This window comes from Talpa occidentalis, unplaced genomic scaffold (genome assembly GCF_014898055.3).
Source record: "Talpa occidentalis isolate TD23 unplaced genomic scaffold, MPIMG_talOcc4v2.1 talOcc4.16, whole genome shotgun sequence".
Classification (NCBI taxonomy): Eukaryota; Metazoa; Chordata; class Mammalia; order Eulipotyphla; family Talpidae; genus Talpa; species Talpa occidentalis.
In genome coordinates, this window is record NW_023601653.1 from 78052274 (window position 1) to 78075559 (window position 23286).

Genomic DNA, 23286 nt, shown 5'->3' on the forward strand with positions numbered 1-23286 from the left:
CAGGTAATGTCCCTCTCCTGAGCTTTTGTGAAATGCATAGAGGAAAATAACCTCTCCTTCACTCCTACTTCAAGGGAATGTTCCACTGTTGAATGTGAAGGTTATTAAAAAGGCTGGTATTTTTCAGAGAGGTTGCTGTTAAAGAAACACAGAGAGTACAAGTACTTTAGAGGGAGGGGCTTTGGGGAAGCCCTGGGATGTTGGTTTCTTGGGAAGCCAAAATACGGGAGCATCATGCCTTGGCCCTTGACCTGTTTCAGCCTGACCAGGGTCTGCTGCGTCCTCTGTTTTAGGATCAGACTTTCCCTGCAGCCCCGGCCAGGCCAGTCCACAGGGCAGCAGCAAGTAGCAGGACACCGCTGAGCAGTGCAGGACTGTTGTGGCTCAGGACCAGCGCAGCTTTCCTTCTGCAGGAGAGGCCGGCATAGGAGAGTGTAGTAAATCTTTTAAAAAGATGTTTAAAAAGACCCACAAAACTTAAAAACCTAGTGAAAGACACAAGCTCCAAGTGTAATAGAAGTTCAGAAGAGGGAGTGCCCAGAGTAATAGAGAGAGAGGGAGGAGCTTGGTAAGGGGTTACTTCTCAGTTGACTGACGGATGCACAGGTGTTTGTGGTATCTCTCTCTAGGCCTTTTTGTATGTCAGATTTCTTAATATTTTTGTTTTTGTGGGTTTTGTTTTATACTGAGTTATAATTCATAGGCCAGAAAACTCACCGTTTCGCAGTGTACAGTCCCGTCAGTGGAATTACACAAGACGTGGCCTTCTGTGTCTGAATTGCACTCAAGGGCTCATCTGCGACACAGTGTGTGTCTTTTTACATGGCTTTCTCTTTTTACCCCCGGGCCCAGATGCCTGTTTTTTCAAAAAGGCCCCAGATCATCCTAACATTCGGAATGGGTTTCATTATTTAGAATAAAGTTAGTTTCTAAAAATTTATCAACAATGCCTTACTGGGCACTCCTCAAGTAGTAACTTGTGTTTACTACTTGAAGTAAACATAAGTTTTTAGCGTGGTAAAATACACATGGCATGTGATTCACCATTTGAGCCCTATCAAGTGCACATTTTAGTGATAGTTAAGACCTCCACCATGTGGTGTAAGCATCACTATCCATTTGCAGAACTTTTTCATCATCTCAAATGGAAACTCTGCTCCCATTAAATAATAGCTCTCCATTCTCCCTACCCCAATCTCTGGTTAAACTCAATTGCATGTTCTGTCTCTCTGAATTTGCCTAGTCTACGTTCTTAATATTGTGAACTCATATAATATTTGTGCTTTTGTGTCTGGCTTAATTCCCTTAGCACGGTGTCTTCAAGATTCATCCATGTTGTAGCATATATCAGAATTTCTTTTGAGGACCGAGTAATATCCCATTTCATGGATATATGTGCCACATTTTGTTTATCTGTTCATTAGCTGATGGACATTTGGGTTGTTTCTATTTGAGGAGTATTTTGACCAATGCTTTTATGAACATTCTTGTATAAGTTTTTGTGAGAGCATGTGTTTTCAATTCTCATACCTAGGAGTAGAGTTGCTGTGTCATGTGATAATGCTGTTCAACTTTGAGGAACTGCCAAACTTTTCCAAAGTGGCTGAACCATTTTACATTCCCACCAGTAAGGTAGACAGGTCCATTTCTCCACATCCTTGCCAACATTATTTTCTGAGTTCTTTTTTTCCCTTTTAATTTTAACCATCTTAGTGGGTGTGAAGTGGTATCTCATTGTGGTTTTATTTGCACTTCCCTAATGACTAATGATGTTGAACATCTTTCTGTGTGGTTGCTGGCTGCTTGTAGATCTGCTCTAAATTGGATTATTTATCTTTTTGCTATTGAGTTTTAAGAATTCTTTCTCTAGTCTAGAGACATGATCTGCAAACACATTTTCTTAATCTCTGGATTATCTTCACTCTCTTATAGTGTCATTTGTTGTGCAAAAGTTTTGAATTTGGATAAAGTTCTATTTATTTTTTTCTTTGGTTGCTTATGCCTGAGGTGTTACATCTATGACACCATTGCCTAATCCAAAGATGTGAAGAACTGTACCTATGTTTTTCTTCTAAGAGTCTTACATTTTTAACACTTACATTTAGTCTTTCATTCTTTTGGAGTTAATTTTTGCAGCGGGCATGATATGAGGTCCTGATTCGTTCTTTTGCGTGTGATTATCCAGTGTAGCTGCACCATTTGTTGAGACTGTTCTTTCCCTTTTGAATTGTCTTTGCACCTGTGTCAAAAATCAGTTGATTGTAGATGTGTGGGTTTGTTTCTGAATTCCCAGTTCTATGCTACTGATCTCTATGGCTCTTCTTATGTTAAAACCCTATATTGATTATTATAGCTTTGTATTAAGCTTTGAAATGGGAAAGTGTGAATCCTCAACTCTGTTCTTATTTTTCAAGATTGTTTTGGCTACTCTGGTTCCCTTGCATTTCTATATGAATTTTGGGGGCAACTTTTGAATTTCTGCCACAAAAGGCAGTTAATATTTTGGCAGAGATTACATCAAATCTGTAACCCAAGTTGGGGAGTATTGTCATCTCAACAGCAGTGAGTCTCCCAGTCTGTGAGCACAGATATCTTTCCACTTATTTAAGTCTTTAATTTCTTCTAATGTTGTTTTGTAGTTTTCAAGTGTGCAAATAGACAAGGCATGTACTTTTGACAAATTTATTCCTAAATATTTTATTCTTTTGGATTCTATTGTACAGAATTGTTTTCTTAATTCCATCTTTAGGTAGTATATAGAAATGCAACTGATTTTTGTATACTGGCCTTGGATCTTGAAACTTTGCTGAACTTGTTTTCAAGCTGTGATACTTCTATGTATACATCCTTTGTGGCTGTCTATGTGTAAGATTATTTCATTTGCAAATAAAATAGTTTTACTTGCTTAATTGCCTTGTCTACACTTCTAATATAATGTTGAATAGAAATGTTGAGAAAACTTCCAGTCTTCTTCTATTAAGTGTGATGTTGGTTGTAAATTTTTCATAGATGCTCTTTGTCAGGTTAAGAAAGTTCCCTTTTTTCTAGTTTGTTGAGTGTTTATTATGAAATGTGTTGGATTTTGTCAAATGCTTTTTCTGCTTCTATTGAAATGATCATAATGATTTTTGTCCTTTAGTTTATTAATACATGGTTAATTGCATTGATTTTCATGTTAACCCATCTTTGCATTTCTGGGATAAATCTCATTGGTTTATGGTATGTGCTCCTTTTTATATGCTCCTGGCATTTGTTGAAGTTTTTTTGTATCTAAATTCATCAGAGATCATTTTCTTTTCTTGTGATGCAAGGTAGTATTGGCCTTACCAAATGAGTTGGAAATTGTGCCCTTCTCTTTTATTTTTTTGGAAGAAATTGTAAAGAACTGGTATTAATACCTCTTTAAACATTTGGTAGAATTCATGTGAAACCATCTGGTCCTGGACTTTTCTTTGCGGGGATTCATTTTTTCATGCAAGGTGCAAAAGGTATTTATAGTATGATCTTACTTGATAGAAGCTAAGAGAGACTCTATCTTTCTGCTTGTATTTATACAGAAAAGTTCTGAAAAAATACCACAAGAAAAGATATCCAAGCAGCAAAGATTATCTTTGGGTAATGAGATGGAACTTTTATTTTTGTTCCTTCCCCCCCCCCTTTTTTAAATTGTGAGCATGTCCTGCTTTAAACTTTTAAACTTTGACCATTCACTCTGTTATCCAAGTAGTGAGATAATGGGGCTAAGGACCGCCACTGGCCTTGTTTCCCGACAGCCTAATGGGTCATCTCTCCAGCTTCACAGTCTGCTGCTTCCCCTTCTGTGTTTTATCCTCCATCAACTCTGAATTCCTTGTCAGTTCCTTGAAAACAACCCTTTGTTATATGCTTCTGTGCCTTTGTACATTTCCTTTCCTTGCTGTCCCTTTCCTTTTCACCTGCTCAATATGTCTCTATTAATCTCTTATTCTTTAAATCCCCTCCAAGTATTAGTTACCTTTCTTTGGGAATACTTCCAGCCCACTTTTCCCTTTCATTGCCCATCCAAAGAGTGAGAAAAACCTCTTCCACTTGCTCCCTATATATATTACACATATTTTTATCATTGAGCCTTCTGTTTACCCTGCATTGTAATGCTAGTTCATATATGTCTTCCCTAAAAGTACAGTTTTATTCAATTTTGTGTTCTTAGAGCTAAACACAATGCTTGACACAGAATAGATCTTCAAAATTATTTTTATTTATTATTTTTTAAAGATTTATTTATGCATACAAGAACTGGGGTATAGGCCAGAGGTGTGGGGGGGTGAGAGGATTCACCAGAGACAGATTGGGGAGCAGAACAGGCAGATCAACTGAAATACACTGCTGAGGGGAGCAGCAGGTCAGTCAGGAGAGGTCTGCTGCGCCATGTGGGTTGCTTCCTGGCCGGGGATTGGACTCGTGCTGCAGTAGCTGCGGATAACTTCATAGGTTGAGTCTTAACCCCTTGCGCCACCAGGGAGGCCCCGAAATTCTTTTAATTGAACTCAATTCATGAGACAAGCAAAGGCATTCTAGGTAGGATGAGCTGTGTGAGCAGAGGCTAAGTTATGAGTTACTCTAACATGAACTCCTTTGGCAATACAGGGAGAGTCATGCTGGGAAATACGGTTGGATTATTGTTGGCAAGACTGATAATCCAGGCTCTTAAAAGCCAGCAAGGGTAGACTTTGGTCGGTGGATTTTGGTAAAATGAAGAACTCTTCTCACTTCAAATTAGATGCTCAGTAGGCTCCCTGCGTGACCCCTTCCTTACGCTGTCACCTGCCACTCACCATCACCCTGCCAAGCCCCTGGACCTTCCTTTCTCTAACCGAGTTTCTTTTTTTATAGCAGTTACATTCTATATGATTTACTTATTCATTGTCAGTTTACTGTCTCTCTTTCCCCTGATCTTCCCCAAGCACCTAAAAGACTTCCTGGCACCCACCAGGCAGTTCAGTAAACACTGTTGAATGTTAACCCTAAATTCATGGTCTTTGCTTCATTTAGAGCTGGCATAGCTTAGGTAATAGTTCAAATGACTTTCTTCTGAAAGAGGTAAGTTTATTCTGTAAAGCTGCTGAAAATAGTGCAACTGCTTATAATATAACTGGGCAGGGGAAGTAACGTTAGGGAAAGAGAAAGATACTGCCTTAAGACTCCTTGCCTTAGAAATTATAGTATATTTGAGTTTATTTCTTGCCTAGAAAACTAAGTTGTTTCACGTGCTGAATAATTTCCATGTTTTAATCATTTCTCTTTTTCTTTTTCCCACAGACCTTTGTAGTATTAAACAGAGGGAAAACTCTCTTCAGATTTAGTGCCACGCCTGCCTTGTACATTTTAAGTCCTTTTAACCTGATAAGAAGAATAGCTATTAAAATTTTGATACATTCATATCCTTTTTTTGCAAATGTGCAGTGAGTGCAGCACCTGTGTGTGCTTGTGCAGGTTTCTGAATTTTGACATTGTGTATTCATTATTTTGCCAGCAGTGTTGTTGGCTGCTCCAGCAGTCAGAGGGCTAAGAGGCAAAGTTTGCCAGATCCTGAGGTGAGCTCCAGCAAATTCTTTTCTCAAGATGATGTCATGGAAATCTGGAGTTTTGTTGGTATCTAGAAAGTGGGGAAAATTAAGATGGTTACCTTTTACTTAATTCACTTAATTTTAAAGTTCTTAGACTTTAGTAATTTCATTCTGAGGCAGATTACCCCATTTTTCAATGTACTTAATTCCTATATTGGAATGTTTTGAAAGCTGCTTCTTGAGTTACAAATACGTGATTGCTTTAGAGGTCTAACTTGAATATTTTTTTTCTTCAGATAATTTTTCAGATTCAGCGACCTCCTGGGTATAGAGATTTAGATGTAGACTGCGGGTTGATATGAGTCTTCTCTAGTACTTTTACTCCCCTTAAACAGAAAATGCAACTTATTCATATTTTACATCTTATTAAGATGGAGAGCATATGACAGATTAAAAAAAATGTGATAGGTTTAGCAACTTTGCAAATGAATTTAAGCTTTTTTTTTGCTGAGTATTGACAGTCCTTAGTCCCTGTCCTTAGTCCATGTAGAATGAGGAAACCACTAGATTGTTAAATTGGCTTGCTAAGATTTTGCCACATTTTATTGCCACTCTTAAGATTTTGGCAGTCTGCTTCTGAAATCAGTTGTTAACAAGTAACGTGGTTCTGAAACAGGAAGGTTTATACGGAAATGAGTAATTCGCAATGGGCACCTTCCCTTTCGTTGGGTCAGAAGATAGAATGTTAGTTTTTCTCATCTTACCAGACATGTTATTCCCTGAAGAAAATGTAGCTATAGCTAAGAAAAAATGAACTGCGTGAAGTACTTTTTCTTTTTAAAATAATCATTAGAATGAATATGGCAAACGTGATTAGCAAGAGTGAGTTAACAACAAATGAGATATGCCTTCCACACTTGTTAAAATGACAGCTGGAGCTTGAGTAGCTCATACTGGTCTAAAGCGGTTTAGTCTTTCTCAGTAGGAAGAATAGAAGGGACTGAGAGACCCTGGGTGGGACCATAATGGTTTGCTGTCCATAAACACTCCCGTCCTTTCAGAATGATCGGGTAGAATTGCCCGTTTTCTAATTCCTGGAGGAGCGAGGGGCTGCAGATGTCTTTGGATCCCTCACCAGACATGCCACGACCAGACGAGTGCAGCATAGCCCTTCCGAGAGGAGGGGAAAAGTCAACCATTCATTGCATGAGTATTTCCAGATCTCTCGTCACGCATGATCATTAGGAATACTGAGTACCAAATAACTCAGATTGGATTTACTTTCCCACTTCATAATCTTGGAGCCTAGCAGACTAGGTCCTTTGTGCAAAGTCATTTAGAGGCTTATTTCATACTTGATGTGGAGGTTGTAAGAGGGGCAAGTGTTTTACGACCAAGGAGTGGAATAGTCACTGCCCTTTTAAAAGTGAGTCACCCTCCTGCCCTGTGCAGCCACAGTTCTCCACTCAGCATGGGCACGGGTGGCATCCTGTGCTGATGGGCTTGAAGACAGTTTCATCATCACCTGGCCTGTTCCTCCTCTGTGTTTTGCCTCTTCCCAGGTTATTGATTTAGGATGCATGATGCCCAGTGTGAAATGTGTTTGCTTTCTGGGCCAGCAACAGGCCAGATTTTGTGTATTTGCCCTTGACTCTTCTCTACAGTATTTAGCATGATCATCATGTGCACTATCTTGACCAACTGTGTATTCATGACTTTTAGTAACCCTCCTGAGTGGTCCAAGAATGTGGAGTAAGTAGCTCGTTTTCTTATCTGCTTGTTTGTTTTTAAGATTTCTAGGCCACTGCATCTTGCTCTGCCACTGTTTACCTTACTGCCCACACTTATTTGACAGACAAGGGTGAGGATGCATGTAGAATTTAGGGGATACCCTTAGAAGTCAGCTCTAGAAAGGGTAAGTATTCTGGATATGACTGCCTTCACCCCGCCCTCCCCATACCCAGTACCTTGGACTGCCTGCCTCTGGTTCCTCAGGCCTTCAGATGCTGCCTTCTCTAATTTTTGGTTTCCCTTTCTTTTTGGACATGTCCAAAGTTAAAATAGCTCTGACTCTCCTCACCTGACTCAAAACAATCACAGGGGGTGTAGAGGTCCTTCTTTGCAGTCACTTTCAGGACCCAACACAACTTTCCAAAGCTCTTGGTTTGTGCATTTCAGTAAGTTTCATTGAAAGCGCCCCCTTTTCCTCACTTCCTTTCTGCTGCATTGTCTGTGCCCTTGCTGTTGGTCTGTTAGCTGAAGCCGTACTTAAGATGAGTGTTATCTTTAAAGATTTAAACTTTCTGTCCAGAAGTTACTGCAAGCTATCCCTTTCTTACAGGTACACGTTCACAGGGATTTATACCTTTGAGTCACTAGTGAAAATCATTGCAAGAGGCTTCTGCATAGATGGCTTTACCTTTTTACGGGATCCGTGGAACTGGTTAGACTTCAGCGTCATCATGATGGCGTAAGTTCCCCACTTGCTCTGTCAGTGTCCTGGGTCGAGCGCGTGTGGGCATGCTCCCGCGTGTGTTTGCATGACAGTGTTCGTAAGGATGAGTTTGTGGGCACAATTGAATGAGGAATGAATGGCCAACCACATGAGGGAGTGAGGGTTTGTGCCCAAGATTCTTGCTTGAGAGTTTCTTGAGCATTAGGCAGCGTTTTTACATGGGAGAAGGTAGGGAGAGACTTTACAGCTGGGAGAGAAAGTAGAAAGTGATCTCCCATACAGCCTCCCATTTTCTTCCTCCTGAAGAATTATTGACAGAACTTTGAACTTGCTAGAAACCAAAGTCACTGCACATTGGCGTGCTGGTTGCTGCTGGGAATTCCTGCCGTTTTAATAATGTGTCTCTTTGGGAAACTTAGCTGATAATAGAAGAGTTATAGCAGGCTTAATAATTTTTATTTCCAGATTGGGGAAGTGCTCTGTGGTTTGGTGGGAGTAAAAGCGTATGTGTGTGTGTGCGCGCGCGCGTGTGTGTGTGTGTGAAAGAGCAAAAAAACGAGAGAGAGAGAGAGAGAGAGAGAGATGCGCTCTCACTCGTCTGTATATGTATGGAACTGAGCATCAGCTAGAAAGATGTGTTTCAGCTGTAAAATGTGAATGAATGATAGACATTGACTACTGGAAACTGGAAGTTTGATTTTCTGTTATACTAAGCAACCTCTAGCTTTCCAGCATTATGAGCACGCCCTGATGTTCATTTAACACCGAGTGCCCTTGCTGGGCACAGAGCTGTGACAGCACAGCTCGTTACTCTCTGGCTCTGGTCACTGGTCCGTGTTGTTCTGAGCCCCCATTGTGTGTCTTGGCTAAAACCTGATCTGCAGGCGTGACTGCAAAGACACAACTCCTGGATGAGTCACAATCCAGACATTTAGGCATTTTTGCAATTGTCAACTAGGGAGTTATTTTAGTGCAATTTTGTTTTTAGGGCTACTGCTACAGAAATTTGTCTCCTTTTTCTAAGAAATTGTCCACAAAACTTGGGGACATAAACCTTTGATGCCTCCTGGCCTTCCTTTTTACTGAAACACATAAACAGGCAGAAGATAGTCGTTCTGACCGAGATTAGCAATTCACTATGCAGATGAAGCAAGTAAGCCCCAGAAACCTCCTGGTTGGATCAGCTCTTTCATACTTACTTTTGAATTCTCCTTGCCCAATTGAAAAAAAAAGAAAAATGTGCTCCTTCAATGTTTATATTTTGAAACTTTTCTTTTTCAAGGAAAATATGAAATCATAGCTTGTATATGACCCTTTCTTGCCCCCATTCTCCTAGCCCAGTGGTACCATTACAAGTTAACTTTGGTTTGATTCTGCAGGTATATAACAGAGTTTGTAAACCTAGGCAATGTTTCAGCTCTACGCACTTTCAGGGTACTGAGGGCTTTGAAAACTATTTCGGTAATCCCAGGTAAGATGGCCCGGGGTTGGTGTTAGGTGTTGGGTTAGGGCCCTGACGTGACGTATTGTACTTTTTGTTTTGTTGTGGTTTTGTTTTTTTTCCTTTGGTGTTTGTGTTTGTGTCTGTGTTTGTCATTTGTGTATGTGTGTGACCTCCCTTACTACAGATATGTGACAGAATTTGTGGACCTGGGCAATGTCTCAGCGCTGAGAACATTCAGGGTTCTCCGAGCTTTGAAAACTATCTCTGTAATTCCAGGTGAGAACATTTAAACACAAGACTGACTTTGCCTCCTCTCCTCTTCGCCCTGCATTCATTTTGCTCGCCACCTCCTGAGCCAGCTCCAGCTCAGTTGTTATGGCCTTGCACCCGCATGTTTCTCCTGGGAGATGGTCTCTGGAATGGCCCGGGGTCCTAGGCAGTTCATCTGCCAGCGCTTGCCAGGCATGCAGCCCCCATTTCATCCACGCTTTTGAAAAGGCACGCGCTTAAGAATCACCTGGATCTTAACAATATCGGAAAAAAAATTCACAGAGCTGTCTCTTTGAATACGAGTCATTTGCTTTGTGGCCTTGCGGAATTACAGTAATTTTAACATTCACCATCATTCCATTGCTTGTGATTTCCAGGCTTCCTATGGCATGGTTTGCTGATGGGATGTTATTAAAAGAATTGTTCTTTTACTATTACTATGTTAATGGAATTATTTAATCACATAAGAGACCTAATCAATTAACTAGTCTAGATTATAGACAATTTTAGAGCCTTGCAGTTAGTGAACTGAACTTTAATCATTGCTGTCTATCACATTCTGTTGCTGTCTGTTTCACTGGAATAAGAACTAATAGACATCTACTATATATGTGTTCAGAGACCATTTCCACACATAAACCAGTGAAAGTGTTTCAGGTGCTGTTAAAAAAAAAATCAAAGGTAAGAAGATACATCTAAGGGTATGGGCAAACAAAAAGTACAGAAACTTAAGACAAAAAAGAGGAACCGGTGTGTGGGTTAAGAGGTAGCTGACTGACAAGCTCTTGAAAATATCTGCCTTTTTCTTTTGGGTTTGGGTTGAGCTAACCCAGTGGTTTTTAACCTTTTGAAGGTTTTGGATACTTTTGAGAATCAGATGAAAGTTCACAGCCTTCCCCAGCCCCTGAAGCCCATCTGTGGACCCCAGGTTAAGACCCCTTAATTTAATTTAAATCCTTGCAATTGGGTAATACTTAGCTATCTTTCTAAAGAACAATCTTGAACTCTGGACGGACGATATTTTAGTTAGTCACGTGAAACTAAGGCATATTTGACCATAATGTGGTGGAAGTCAAGAGTGTGTCATTGCTGAAGGGACTTTGGTTGTGTTCAGGGGCTTTCGGGTAAGATTTCCACTGTGGTTTTGGGGAAGTAGTGCCCTATTCCTAGCACCACGTAGCTCTTCTCCTGGTGACTGACTCAGGAATATTCTTTCCAACATTATCTATATATCAGATTCAGAGAGAGGGAAACCTCTCTCCAGATAGCATTGGAGAGAGAGGGAACTTGGAAGTGTGGCTTACCAAGAACCCCAAGGAAGGGAACCCTCAGTTCCCCATTTATAAATTTGGGCCATTAAATGGTTCAGTAAATTAGGACCTTACTGAAAATGAACAGGACCTTAGTATCTTGGCAAAAGATACAACCTTGACTTATCAATGTTTAGTTCTTAGTCATTTTAAATCTGTTTGACAGAAAACCCAACTCACGCTCAGGCAGCCTCCCACAACTGGTTGGTGGTGTCCTAAACCCTCAGGCTGGCTTGGTCTTATTCTTTAAGGGATCTGGAGTACCAGATATTTTCCTTTCATTTTTCCTTTGGTCTGTTTCTTCCTCTGGCCTCTTTTAAATATGATCCCATGTTTTCTGTTCACTTCCCCCAGCGTACGCCACAAGGCATCTGTCTCTTTATGTTCTTGTGATCTCAAAACTTCTCTTCCAGAATTAAATTGGAAAGCTGCGTTCTCTTCACTAACTAGGGCAGCAGATGCTTTCTCTGGTCTGGCTCTTAGCTTCTTTCTCTATCTCTGCTCTATGATTAACTTCTGACCACAGCTTTGCTGCAAGTTAAGTCTTGATTGATGTCACATTATTTACCCTTAATACTCCAGTATTGTGTGTGTGTGTGTGCGCGCACACACACACACACACAGTGTGCCTAGCACATAGTAGTGCTCCAAAAATGATTGTATTAATAACAGTTATTATAAAGAAGAAACCTAAACCTAAAGACATCAGCTTCACATTTTGAAATAGATTTCGGGATTCCTATTTCTAGACGCATCTCCTGTTGGGCTGGCTTTGGTAGGTAAACTGGGATGCAAAATAACTTTAAGGAATAATAAAGCCAACAGTAGCTCACTATCAATGATTGGTATAATTGATACATAAATTTAAATGCTATTTTTTTCTGAATAAATTTTATGTGTGCATATGGGGGGTGGGTTTCAGTCTCTGCTGGCAGCCACCTTCCCTTTGGCAACCAGGACATTGCTCAGCTCCCCTCTTCTGGCATGGATGTGTGCCCCCACCCTTTCTTGACAAACTTGAGGGCCCACTCGTCCTTAGAGACCTTGAGTGACTCCACGGTGCACCACTCATGGGGACAGGGCCAACACCTCCTGCGTGACTTCCCGCACCAACGGGTGCTCTGGGTGAGGCATCTGAGGCCGCGGCTGTCTCCACTTGCATGTTATTTGTCACCTCGAGGCCCTTGTTGAGGCCACAGCCCTGGGGGAGCACAGACCCGTGCAGTGGCTGCTCTGCAGTGCCTGCTGCAGCGGAAGAGCCCAATTTAAATGTGATTTTTAATCCCAAATCCTTTTGCTCCCCATTCTACTTCTGGTAGGCTGGGTCCTATTCCTACCTGCTGCTAACCAGCTCTCCTGCCAGCGTGGGGCACCAGTGTCTGAGTCTGCAGACTTGGGCCAGCTCTTGGTTGGAATCTAAGTCATTTTGACTCCTTTATAGTGGAGCTGGGCCATCGTTCCCACTTAGTACGAGGCACCATTTTACATACAAAGTTTCTCAGGGATTACGTCAGTGGAATTGTTCTCTTTGCCTTCCCTGCTCCCAGTTTGACTATAGTTTTTTGCTGAAGCCGCCGGAAAAAAAAATTGAGAGCAACCCAGGAACCAACCTGGGGCCTGCAGGGTTGAGCGAGGATCCCGAAGCCTCAGCCCCTGTCTGAGAGTGAGGCCGTCTTCCCTGGAGCATTTGCCCAGCTCGCCTCGGCAGACACCATCCTCTCTCTCTTCTTGTGTGTGGGAGATATTTGGAATATATCACAGCACTGGGTCTCCCCAGAGATGAGGGAGTGCAGTGCATCGGTTAGCTCCAGCCTCTTGTACAAGAGAGAGAACCTTCTTGTAGCTTTGAAAAGACGTATTCTGACCCTCCCTCAAGACCTAGGTTTGCACCATTTGCTTCAGAGGCTCTGCTTGGAGAGGAGTCCACACAGACCCTGCTAGAAGGACCAGTGACAGGAGGAGACACTTTGTTTAAATTTCCTTTGGTCTGGAATTTGCCAGATTCAACTTGACATCAAAGTAGTCTGTGTAGAAATTCCTATTTCTTTAAACTTTGTTTTCACTTTGTATTTATCTGGGGTCTGTGAACAAAAACTACCTTCTAGTGAACTTTGTCAGAAGTTTCTTCTCATGTTTTTTTTTTTTTTTTTTGACCATGTGCCCAAAGATAGCAGGTGTCTCAAGTTTTTCTTAGCAAGTAGCACTGGCTGTGTACCATGAAGCCAGTCGGGAGGGCCTCACTGGCCAGTTCACTTTCATTTCCATCATCGTTTAAGCGGCTCCCCAAAAGCATTTCCTCTCCTCTATTTGTCAGCCTTGATTCAGTATCATTTTGCTCTCTTTGGAGTTGTAATTTCTTGATAATTTTTTTCTGTGATAATTTTATTTCTCTCCCATCTTCTGCGGACCTGTGGTATCAGGTGAAAAGTAGGTCAGATGGTCCTATTGGCCCTTCTCCTTCCCATCCCAGCATGCACAAAGAAAGCCTTTTCTTTAAATGTGTACATCATGAATATGGCAACTTCTGCCATGTACTGAAGGGAGACAGCAAGTGTTTTTAAAGTATGTTTACAAATGCAGTTGCTTTTAAAATATTCTGGTTATCAATCCAATTGCTTTTGTGTTTCTCCTTTTCCCACATTGCTTCTCAGGAGAGGTAACTGAAGTTTAATGCAGTGCAAAAATGCCAGACACAGGAGTCGACTGATCCGTCCTTGAGAGCTGGATTAGTGTTGGTCAGCCTTTGTGAAATGAATCTGACCTTGAGTAAATAAATCTCTAGTCCCCCAAATCTCAGCCAAATTACTCTTTGTCTGAAGAACCTTCGAGAACTGTCATTGTGAGGAAAGAATCTGCCCCAGGGAAGCTGACCTGGCATGACTTCACCCGGGGCTTGTCTGGAACCAAGCCAGACGTTCGGAACTGGGGAACTGTTCTTTCCCCCGGGTGTTGAGAACTGCTTGTTACTGCTGTGCAGGCCTGTTCCAGGGTTAATTTTGTAGGAGGATTAGCTCACAGAGCTTCAAACCATTCAGGTTTCTCAATCTGAGCCACAAACTCGGAAACATAAATGTATAACCTGGACATCACCATAGTGGGAGATTTTGAGCCCAGAATCAATGGCTGATTTCTCTGGACTTAATGCATAAGCAGACTTCGTTGATTTGTTCAAGAGATGGCTGGGTGTCTTGAAGGGTTCGGAGGTGCCTTTGAATACAGGGTGGAGTAGAATTGTGTGGCAGTAGCTTCACATGCTTCTCAAAAGTCCTTAAATATCTGACTTCCTTTCTGTATGTCGGCTCCAGCTGTCTTGTGTTGATATGTAGTAAATGCATTAACCGCTTCTGCTCAGATCCATCCCGACACTAGCTAATGTTAGCCTTTTCCAAGAGTTCTCCCTGTCCAATTTGCCCCCACGTGGCTTCTGTTGCACACTCTGTTGTGTAGGAGTCGTTTGAAGGAGCATTCTGCTCTGTTTTGGATAATCGGTTTTCAGTCGGGATCTTGCTGGTTCTGGGATGTGGTGTTGTGAGTCAACAGCAGAAGCAGGACAGTCTCTTGTCACAGCCCAGTAGGGGCATTCTCCGTCCCTGCACGCATCAGGTCAGGAATCCTACCAGCAGCTTCCTGGCCTTTGGACCTGTGTTGGCTGCAGCAGGGAGCACTTATGCTTGGCTGCATTTCCTAGTACAAGGCAGCAGCCACTGCTGGCGAGACTGTAGAGCTTAGCTTTAAAAAGGCATTGGTGGTGTCATCTCCATAAGTTGGCGTTGATGTCTGCAAATGGGGTAATTGGCAGTAGCAACCCTGAGGGGAGGAAGAAGAGTCTTGATTGAAGCCAGGATATAATCCAGAGACGGTTTACATGATACTGCTGTGTAATAGTGTGCCTGCCTCCAAACGTCAAGCCACCTCACTGTCCTAATTCCTGTGCCTTCCATTGATTTTCTTCTAGAGATCTGGATGAGAATCTTGGAGAGTAAACTTCTTAGATGGCTGTAATTAATGTATTAGTGTTTATTTTTGCTAATTTGTGATTTGTTTCTCTGAGCCCCTGTGAAGTATAAGCTGCTGAGTACCATTTCCAACTGAATTTTGAACTTTAAACTTCTTGAAAACTGAAAGAACTCTTAGCATGGCGTTGATTTAAGCCTCAGACTTGAAAGCAGAACGCCTAAAGAATTTTATTTTTGGCTGTCTGGACTCCTGTTTACATATTTCTGCAGCAGTTGCATCTGGTATATGAAGAGATGGTTAAACCAGCTGATTGTGAGGTTTCTGGTCCCCTCCCGGCAAAGTGATGTATGGTCAGTGTATTATATTAATTAAGCCTCTCTGGCAGCCGAGGACAGGATACAGGAGGGCTACGTAAAACCCAAGAGCGGGAATACTTCTGAGCTTCTAGAATCCAGGAAAGCTGGACTGCAGACAGCTGAAAGGCCCAGATGCCAGGAAGTACACTGTCTCCATCTTTCTTCTCTCCATGTCTCTATTTCCACATTCTATTTCTTAGCATGAGGACTGCCATTATTGTCAGATGTATCCTAATAATGACAAGATAAGACACCGTTTAACTCCCAAATTCATATTTTACCATTCCCCCCATGTGAGAAACAACTGGGCTGTCTCTTGTCTTGTTCCAGATTCCTGGAGGAAAGGATGTGGGTTAAGGTTAGATGTCTGCAGATGGTCACTGCCTACAAACAAGGCTGCGGGGAGCCCACCCTTTTGAAACAGGGGATAGTTTAAGCTCAAGGCCTGGAATTTCTATTACATGGAATTTCTATTTCTATTACATGGACTTGGAACTAGCCAGAGAGTTCCTGCCCAGAAAAATCCAGTTAGACTCATGCTAAAATTATTTGCTTCTTAACACTTTTATTTACATCACAAATACATTGGTTTGACTATTTTGTGATATATACTCATGTTGCTAATACACATGACAGCTCATAGCTCACTTTTTCATTCCTGTAGAAAAGAACAGTCATCCATTGTTCATATTCTGATTGTCTGAACCATTCAGAAGAGATGGCTGGACATGCCCTTCACAGAGAAGTCAGGGAAAGAGGCTTTATAGCCATTCTTCAGTGGAGGCCATTGCTTGTCTTAATCATTCTGACTTTGAAAACAGTAGAACTATATAGTTTGTGGAGCCTAGAATTCAATTCTTGGACCAAGACAGGTTCCCCCACCCTCCAGCCTGGTCAGATATGATGAAGGGCTTTTCTATTCCTCAGCAGCTTACAGAAATAAGTTCCTTAGCTCTGGAACAGTTTTTACTTTTTTACAGCTGCCTTCTATTTCACACCACCAGTGCCTTCTTACCTAGCTGGGTGATTTTTGGTATAATTTCCCTAGACCTTAGGGATAAAAGATTGAAATTTCAACTACGTAACTCCAAACAGTTATCTTTACCCTACTTTTAAAGACTTTCAGAGAAGGTTCTTCAGTTTCTCCTCCACTGTCCTCACCCTATACTTGTGTTCATCCACATTCTGTATTTGAGAAAATGGAACTGTGAGGTCCCCTTAAATTCATTTTGAAATGGAATAGGTCATAAAAAGTGGCCCAAGCCAGCACCTAAACTCCTTTCTAACTCCCTGCCTTGCTCCCTTTCTGCACAGCCCTATGAGGAAGAGAGGAATGAGGTTAGAAATGCCTTATGTTCTGGGACCCGGGCAAGCTCTTCCGAACCCCTTCAATGGCCATGTTCTCCATGGAAGGCCCACTCTGTGAAAGAGTGTAGGCCCTGAACACTTCTGTCTTCAGTCTAAAACTCTTGGCTTTTTTTCCCCTAATAGATGGTTTTTAGGATATCTGTGTGAAAGGAAAGACATTTTCTCCTTTCATTACTCTTTCAATAAGAAATCTATTGTCAAGGACCTGCTCTGTGCCAGGCCCTCGCTAGGCAAGGCTTCCATTATGCTGCTCTCGGACTCAGAAAATTCTCTCCGGCTCAACTCTGAAAATTCTAGATGATTTCTTGCAAGATCCAGCTAAGGAGGACTCACACCTGTATCACCCATTATACCCCCATGGTGCCAGGTCACTCAGTGTCACACCCCAGCCACCCTCCTCAGGAAGGACAACAGATATGATCACAGCTACCAGGTGTTAAGGGCCAAGTACTATACTTGGTGTTTCACCTTCATTATCTTATTTAAACCTTGCAGCAACATAGTGGGTTTGGGGTTGTAAATAACTTGTTGTAGATGAGTAAACAGAGGCTCAGACGAAAGTGGTTCACATTTGAGTCATTTAGTATGTGTGAGGAGCTGTGTTAAGTGCTTTATATGAATCTTGCTTAGTCTTCACAACAATCTTATTATAGTCAACTATGATTATGCCCACTATAAAGATGATAAAAACTGAGGTTGCAAGAGGTTAGACATATTGCTCAGGTCACAAGAGTGATTAGTACAGTTTGCTTAAGATGAGTCATTATGAACCCAGCCTTGCACTTCAAAGCCAGGATTAGGATTGCTCTTGAATTTCAGATTGATATTCATGCTGCAGATCTGGAACTGGGACGAGCTCCCCCTTAAGGCTGTTGTGTCCGTCTCTGGGACCTGTCCTGGTGCGCTGTCACCCCAGGGAGGCTCAGAGCTTCTTTGGCCTTATCCTATGGTAAGCCTGATGTCTGGGCATGCTCAGGAGAGTCACATGTGGACTCAGTTTCAACCCAAACATCATGTGCCCACCACCACATTTTTCTGCGTCTCCAGTTACTGCTCTGTCTGCAATTAAGTAGTCTACCTGCAGGTTAAAATTTGAACCAGTGGCTTGCCTTTAAACCTCAAATTCAAATGGGTTATGCTTTTTTCCCCCTTTAATCTAAAAAGGCTACTTGTACAGATTAGGGTGTATGTGTGATGCAAAGAAGTTGTATTTTTTCACTAGAAAGACAAACTGTAAATACTGGATTGATAATAATTAATTTTTTCAATACTTTGGCATTTGCAAAGTTCTTGAGAAAATATCACTGTATCTTCTCACTTATTATTGGCTTTTAAACTTCCTAGGAGTTCTCTTTCCAAATCAATCCTTGATTTTTCCATTTACTCATTCATCTGATAGTGACTTGTGTGCCTGCTATGAGCTAGGCAACATAGATTCAGCTGTGAACAAGACGCACAAATAATTCATTGTAAGCATGACGGACGTTCCAGAGGAAAGTGTGAGGCCCTTTGAGACTATTAATAATAATGGGGAGGGAGAAGAATTGTGAAGTCAGGGAAGGCTTTTTGGAGAAGTTGATACTTGAGAGTGAAAAGTGACTAAGAGTTGGGCAGCTAGGGCAGGTACGGGTCATGGGAGTAGCACATCAAAAGGCCCTGCAGCAAGTAAGAGTTTGACTCACTTAAGGAGCTGAGAAGCAGAGACAGGAAAGCATGTCCAGGAAGAAAGGTGTGTCACATGTTGGAAAAGGAACTTTCTTTTTCTTTTTAACAATGACTTAACTGGTGATCCACCTGGGAAGCCTGACACTCGTGGTACCTCACTGCTACTCTGGTACGAAGTCACAGGGCCAATGTTTGGAGGGTCATCCATGGGGAGGAGTCAAGCGGGTAGCTCGGAGGGAAGCTGGGGGAGGCGGGGAGGGCTGCAAGGTGACTCTGATTCCGGGGGTGCTATCTCTCCAGGCCTGAAGACCATCGTGGGTGCCCTCATTCAGTCCGTGAAGAAGCTTTCGGACGTGATGATCCTGACAGTGTTCTGCCTGAGTGTGTTCGCCTTGATCGGACTGCAGCTGTTCATGGGGAACCTGCGCAACAAGTGTGTGGTGTGGCCCATCAACTTCAACGAGAGCTACCTGGAGAACGGCACCAAAGGCTTTGATTGGGACGAGTACATCAACAATAAAAGTAGGTGGCCTCTTCTCTGCCAGAGGAGAAAGGAAAGCCTGTCTTTAGGTGACACACCAGATGCCACCCCCGGGCCAGTGGGGAATGCTGTGTGCGGAGGCAGCCTGGGCGGTTGCTCCCTTCCTGCGGGTGGAGTGGTGTCAGGAGCTCCCCAACATCCCTGCTCTCTCCCCATCTCTTTCTCCCTTTATCACGTTTTTGCCTGTATCCCTAAACTTTTGCTTTGAAAATCAGGCTTAGAAGCTTGATCAAAGCCCTTTTTTCCCTAGTTGGGTTACCCAAAATATTGAAATAATTGCTGCAGAATATACCTGGTAAGCTTTCTTAATCACACTAGGGCTTAGTAGCTGATCTGGTCTAGGGAGACCTGTGATCTCCAAGGCACCATTCGACCCTAATATAGTTAAGGAATTTTAATCATTTAATTTCAGGAACCAAAGCACTTGAATCTTAAGAGCATTTTACTCTATAAAATAATGTGGGAAAGTTAGCGATGTCACTGTTAGTCACTCTTAAGGAAATAAAGGCAGTTAGGGAGCTATACAAAAATGCTGCAGGGCCTCCTCCGTGGCACAGCGGGTTGAGTGCAGCGCTGTGAAGCTGTCTGCCACCTCTGCAGCGCGGGTTCGATTCCCAGCCAGGGAGATACCCACCTGGCACGGCAGACCTCTCCTGTCTCGCCCGCTGCTCCCCTCAGCAGTGTTTTTGGTCATCTGCCTGTTCTGCTCCCCACTCTGTCGCTGGTGAATTCTCTCACCCTCCCGTGCCTCTGGCCTATACCCCAGTTCTTGTATAAATAAAAATAAATCTTTAAAAAAAAAATTTAAAAAAAAATGCTGCAAAGGGGATTTTCAGGGGCACACACAGGAAACATGCCTTTTATGTTAAAATAAGATACAGTGACTATGATCAGTGAGGATTTCAAATTTATCTTGGGTAAAGAGAAGTTGCAAGGATATAAAGTTGTAGAAAAGTGTAAAGAACTGAGAAAACTCTTACCTAGACCACATCTGACTCCACTACAGAACCTGGCGCATAGATTTGAAGTACGGGCAGCGGTCAGATGTCTGCGAAAAGGACTGCATTGAGGACTTTATGGCAACAGTTCGTGTTTAAACATACATAGGAAACAATAGGAAAGAATTCTTCCCAGGTTTCCCTGCGGTCAAAAAAGATCTCTATGCACTGAAATCAATAACTATTTCCTCGGGGCTAGTTAGGAACAGTGTAGCCTTATCTCTCGTTCACTAAATATGCCTTATTCATTTCCGGCCTCTTTATACTTTCCTAGCAAATTTTTACACAGTTCCTGGCATGCTAGAACCTTTGCTTTGTGGGAACAGTTCGGATGCTGGGTAAGTAGCTCACCTGACTTCATCCACTTCCCTTAAAATAATGTATCAATTGAAACTTGGCAATATATTTACTTTTCTCTGTGCTCATGTAGTAGTCCCTGATGGGATCTGACCTATTGGCTGACTCAGATTTTCTTTCTGTGTCATGTTTGTCTAAACAAAATTGGCATTTTACTGTACTCTCAAGCCAAAATCAAAGCAGTAAAGGACTGAGGATAGAATCTTTAACATCAGCTGTGTTGCCTCTTCCTTGGAGACTTCCTTCCTATTCTCCGGACACGATTAATCAAATATAACGTAAAGACGCTGTCTTGGTTAGCACCTAATGTTGACCCAAGATATTCTAGACCTGACATCCCGGGGGAGGAAAAGAAATAGTAACATAATATTTTCCCCATTTGTTTGATTGCAGTGAAATACACATCCCATAAAATTTACTCTCGAAGCTTTTAAGTGGCCAGCTCAGTGGCGTTTAGCGCAGTCACACTATTGTGCAGCAGTTACCTCCGTCCGTCTCCAGAGCAGCATCCTCCATCCTCCCAAACTGAAACTCTGCTCATTAAACAGGAACTGCTCCCCACCCCACCCACCCAACCGCAGCCACCTTCTACTTTGTCTCTGCGATCTTGACCACTCTAAGTACTTTATAGGTATAGTCATAGTGATTGCCTTTTTGTGACTGGTTTATCTCACTTAGCATATCGTCCTGCGGATTATCCATGTTACACCGTAGGACAGAATCGCTTCGTTTTAAAGCTAATTGTCCTGTTGTATGTAGACACCTCGTTTTGTGTATCCATTCATCTGCTGATGGGCACTGGTCCTTTGGGTTGCTTCCTTATTAAGAAATGTGAATATGCTGCAATGAACATGAATATACAGCAACATAATTTGAGCCCTGCTACTTCGAATGCTAAACTTCAGCAAGCCGTTTAACTTCTCTGAGCCTCAGTTTACAAAATGCACTTGATAAGTCACTTGATAAGCTCTCACTTCCTTGAGAATTATTGTAAGGGTCCAGTTAGATAACATCATGAAAGTCCTTTGTAAATGGAAGGCTCTATAAATACAAGTTGTAGTGTTATGATTCAGGGTATAAATTGGGCCGCTGGGTATTGGTATTTTAAGATGACAGTGCCAACAGGATCGCCATTTAATTTCTGTATTGAAGAAAATGTTGAAATATCTATAAGGTAAGCCTACAAGCAGAAGAGCTATTATAACCATGGAAATCCCTGGTATGAGAGAGGTTGTCACAGAGAGCATTAAGAAAAAAGGAACGATTGAGAGGAACTTCTAGCCATTTGTCATCTGAGATAGTAGCTGAATTGAATTTGGTTGAATTGCACATTCATATGAGTCTAGGACAGTGAGTCTGAAATTTAGGCGTGTGTAAGAATCTGCTGGCAAGCCTCCTAAAAATCACGAATTCATGGATCCCATATCCAAAGCTTTTCTCCCTGGGTCATGGCTAGGACATAGATATCAGCATTTTTTAAGAAGCATCCCATGTCGTGCTGATCCTAAGCCTGTCCCCAGGACCTCACTTTTTGAAAAAATTCACCTGGTGATTTTCTTTCTTCTTTTCTTCCATTGTTTAAATTCCAATTTGTTAGCTTAGCTCTGTAGATGGCTATGTATTTGTCTCCAAAGTCATGGATAACTTACAACTGGGGAGTGAGAAGAATTTGTTGAAGAGCCCTGATTTTCCTTTCTCTCTTCAGGCAATGCCCAGAGGGATACCAGTGCATGAAAGCAGGGCGCAACCCCAACTATGGGTACACAAGCTTTGACACTTTCAGCTGGGCCTTCTTGGCATTGTTTCGCCTTATGACCCAGGACTATTGGGAGAACTTGTATCAGTTGGTAAGCAACAGCACCTCTTTTTTGAATGCTGCCCTTTTTTTCCTTTGGTGATAGAACTTGCCTGAGTTGATGTGGGATTGGGGACATTCTGTGTAAGAGACCTTTAGTGAAAAGGTTATACAAGCTCTTAAAATGGCACTTCTCAGAGTCAGCTGGTTTACAGGATTAGGTGAATTCTCTCAGCTCTTGTCTCTTTTTTTTTTTTTGATGCTCAGTAATAAATAGCTGTAGAGGCTCACAGTCAGGCCTGGGAATCTGCTATCTCTGCCTACTTCCTGTTTCCAGAAGACCATCTGCACTACTTCTTTTGAATTTTTGGTCTTTGACATCATTTGAAGAAATGTTAGTAAAACATATTGTGCGAGGCACCGTGTCAGACATTAGAAAGATAAGATTTCTATCCATAATGATTTTGGAGTCTAAATAACTCAACATTTTTTAGATTTGTGACACATTTGGACTTGTTCAAGCAGGTTAAGAGAGATAAAAATACAGTTATGTTTAGACTACATTAGTGACCCTAGGCAAATAATTCAGCTTTGCTAGCTGTGATGGAGAAGTTACTCTGGTTGGTTGTTAATAATCTTCCAACTTAGAGATTCTGTTTTCTGTTTGACTCTGGCATTTGTTGATGCCAGTGAGTTTAAGAATGAAAAACAAGTCCTCCTCTTCAAGAGAAACTTCTAATTCAGTTCCACCAGTGAATTCTCTTTTCTTTGGAGCCCAGAGTTCTCTCAGGTTCAAATGTTTCTCATGAAATATTTGGGGTTGATGCTAGTTTACCTTAAATATTTGTGATTGAAAAGAATAAAGATGAAAATTAAGCAATAGTTACATAACCTGAAACCCAATTTTTCTATGTCTGTTTGCTCACTGTTAGTGGTTAGTTTTAGGATTCTGCTTCCTTTCCCTGTTTCCCCACCCTCCTTACATCATATCCCTCTTTTAAAATACAGCCTACTCCCCGGTGGCGCAGCAGTTGAGCGCTGGGTTGCGAAGCTGCCCGTGGCCTCTGCGGCGCCGGTTCGATCCCCAGCTGCTCCCCGGCCACCGGAGGAGGGTCCCGCATGGCGCGCAGACCTCTCCTGCCACCCGCTGCTCCCCTCAGCAGTGTGCTTTGGTCCTTCTATCTACTCTGCTCCCCGCTCTGGCTCTGGTGAATTCTCTCACCC

General features: G+C 42.2%; 1 protein-coding gene across 2 annotated transcripts in view; it reads left to right on the forward strand.

The window, feature by feature from the left end:
• SCN8A (sodium voltage-gated channel alpha subunit 8) overlaps positions 1–23286 on the forward strand; it is a 164924-nt gene that overhangs the window by 71588 nt on the left and 70050 nt on the right. The window contains exons 3-9 of one of the 2 annotated variants that reach the window (XM_054696632.1): positions 5299–5416; positions 7208–7298; positions 7888–8016; positions 9630–9721; positions 18672–18893; positions 20185–20248; positions 21973–22114. In XM_054696632.1, the coding sequence (XP_054552607.1) occupies positions 5299–5416; positions 7208–7298; positions 7888–8016; positions 9630–9721; positions 18672–18893; positions 20185–20248; positions 21973–22114 (858 nt within the window). The other variant, XM_054696631.1, reaches the window with a different exon arrangement.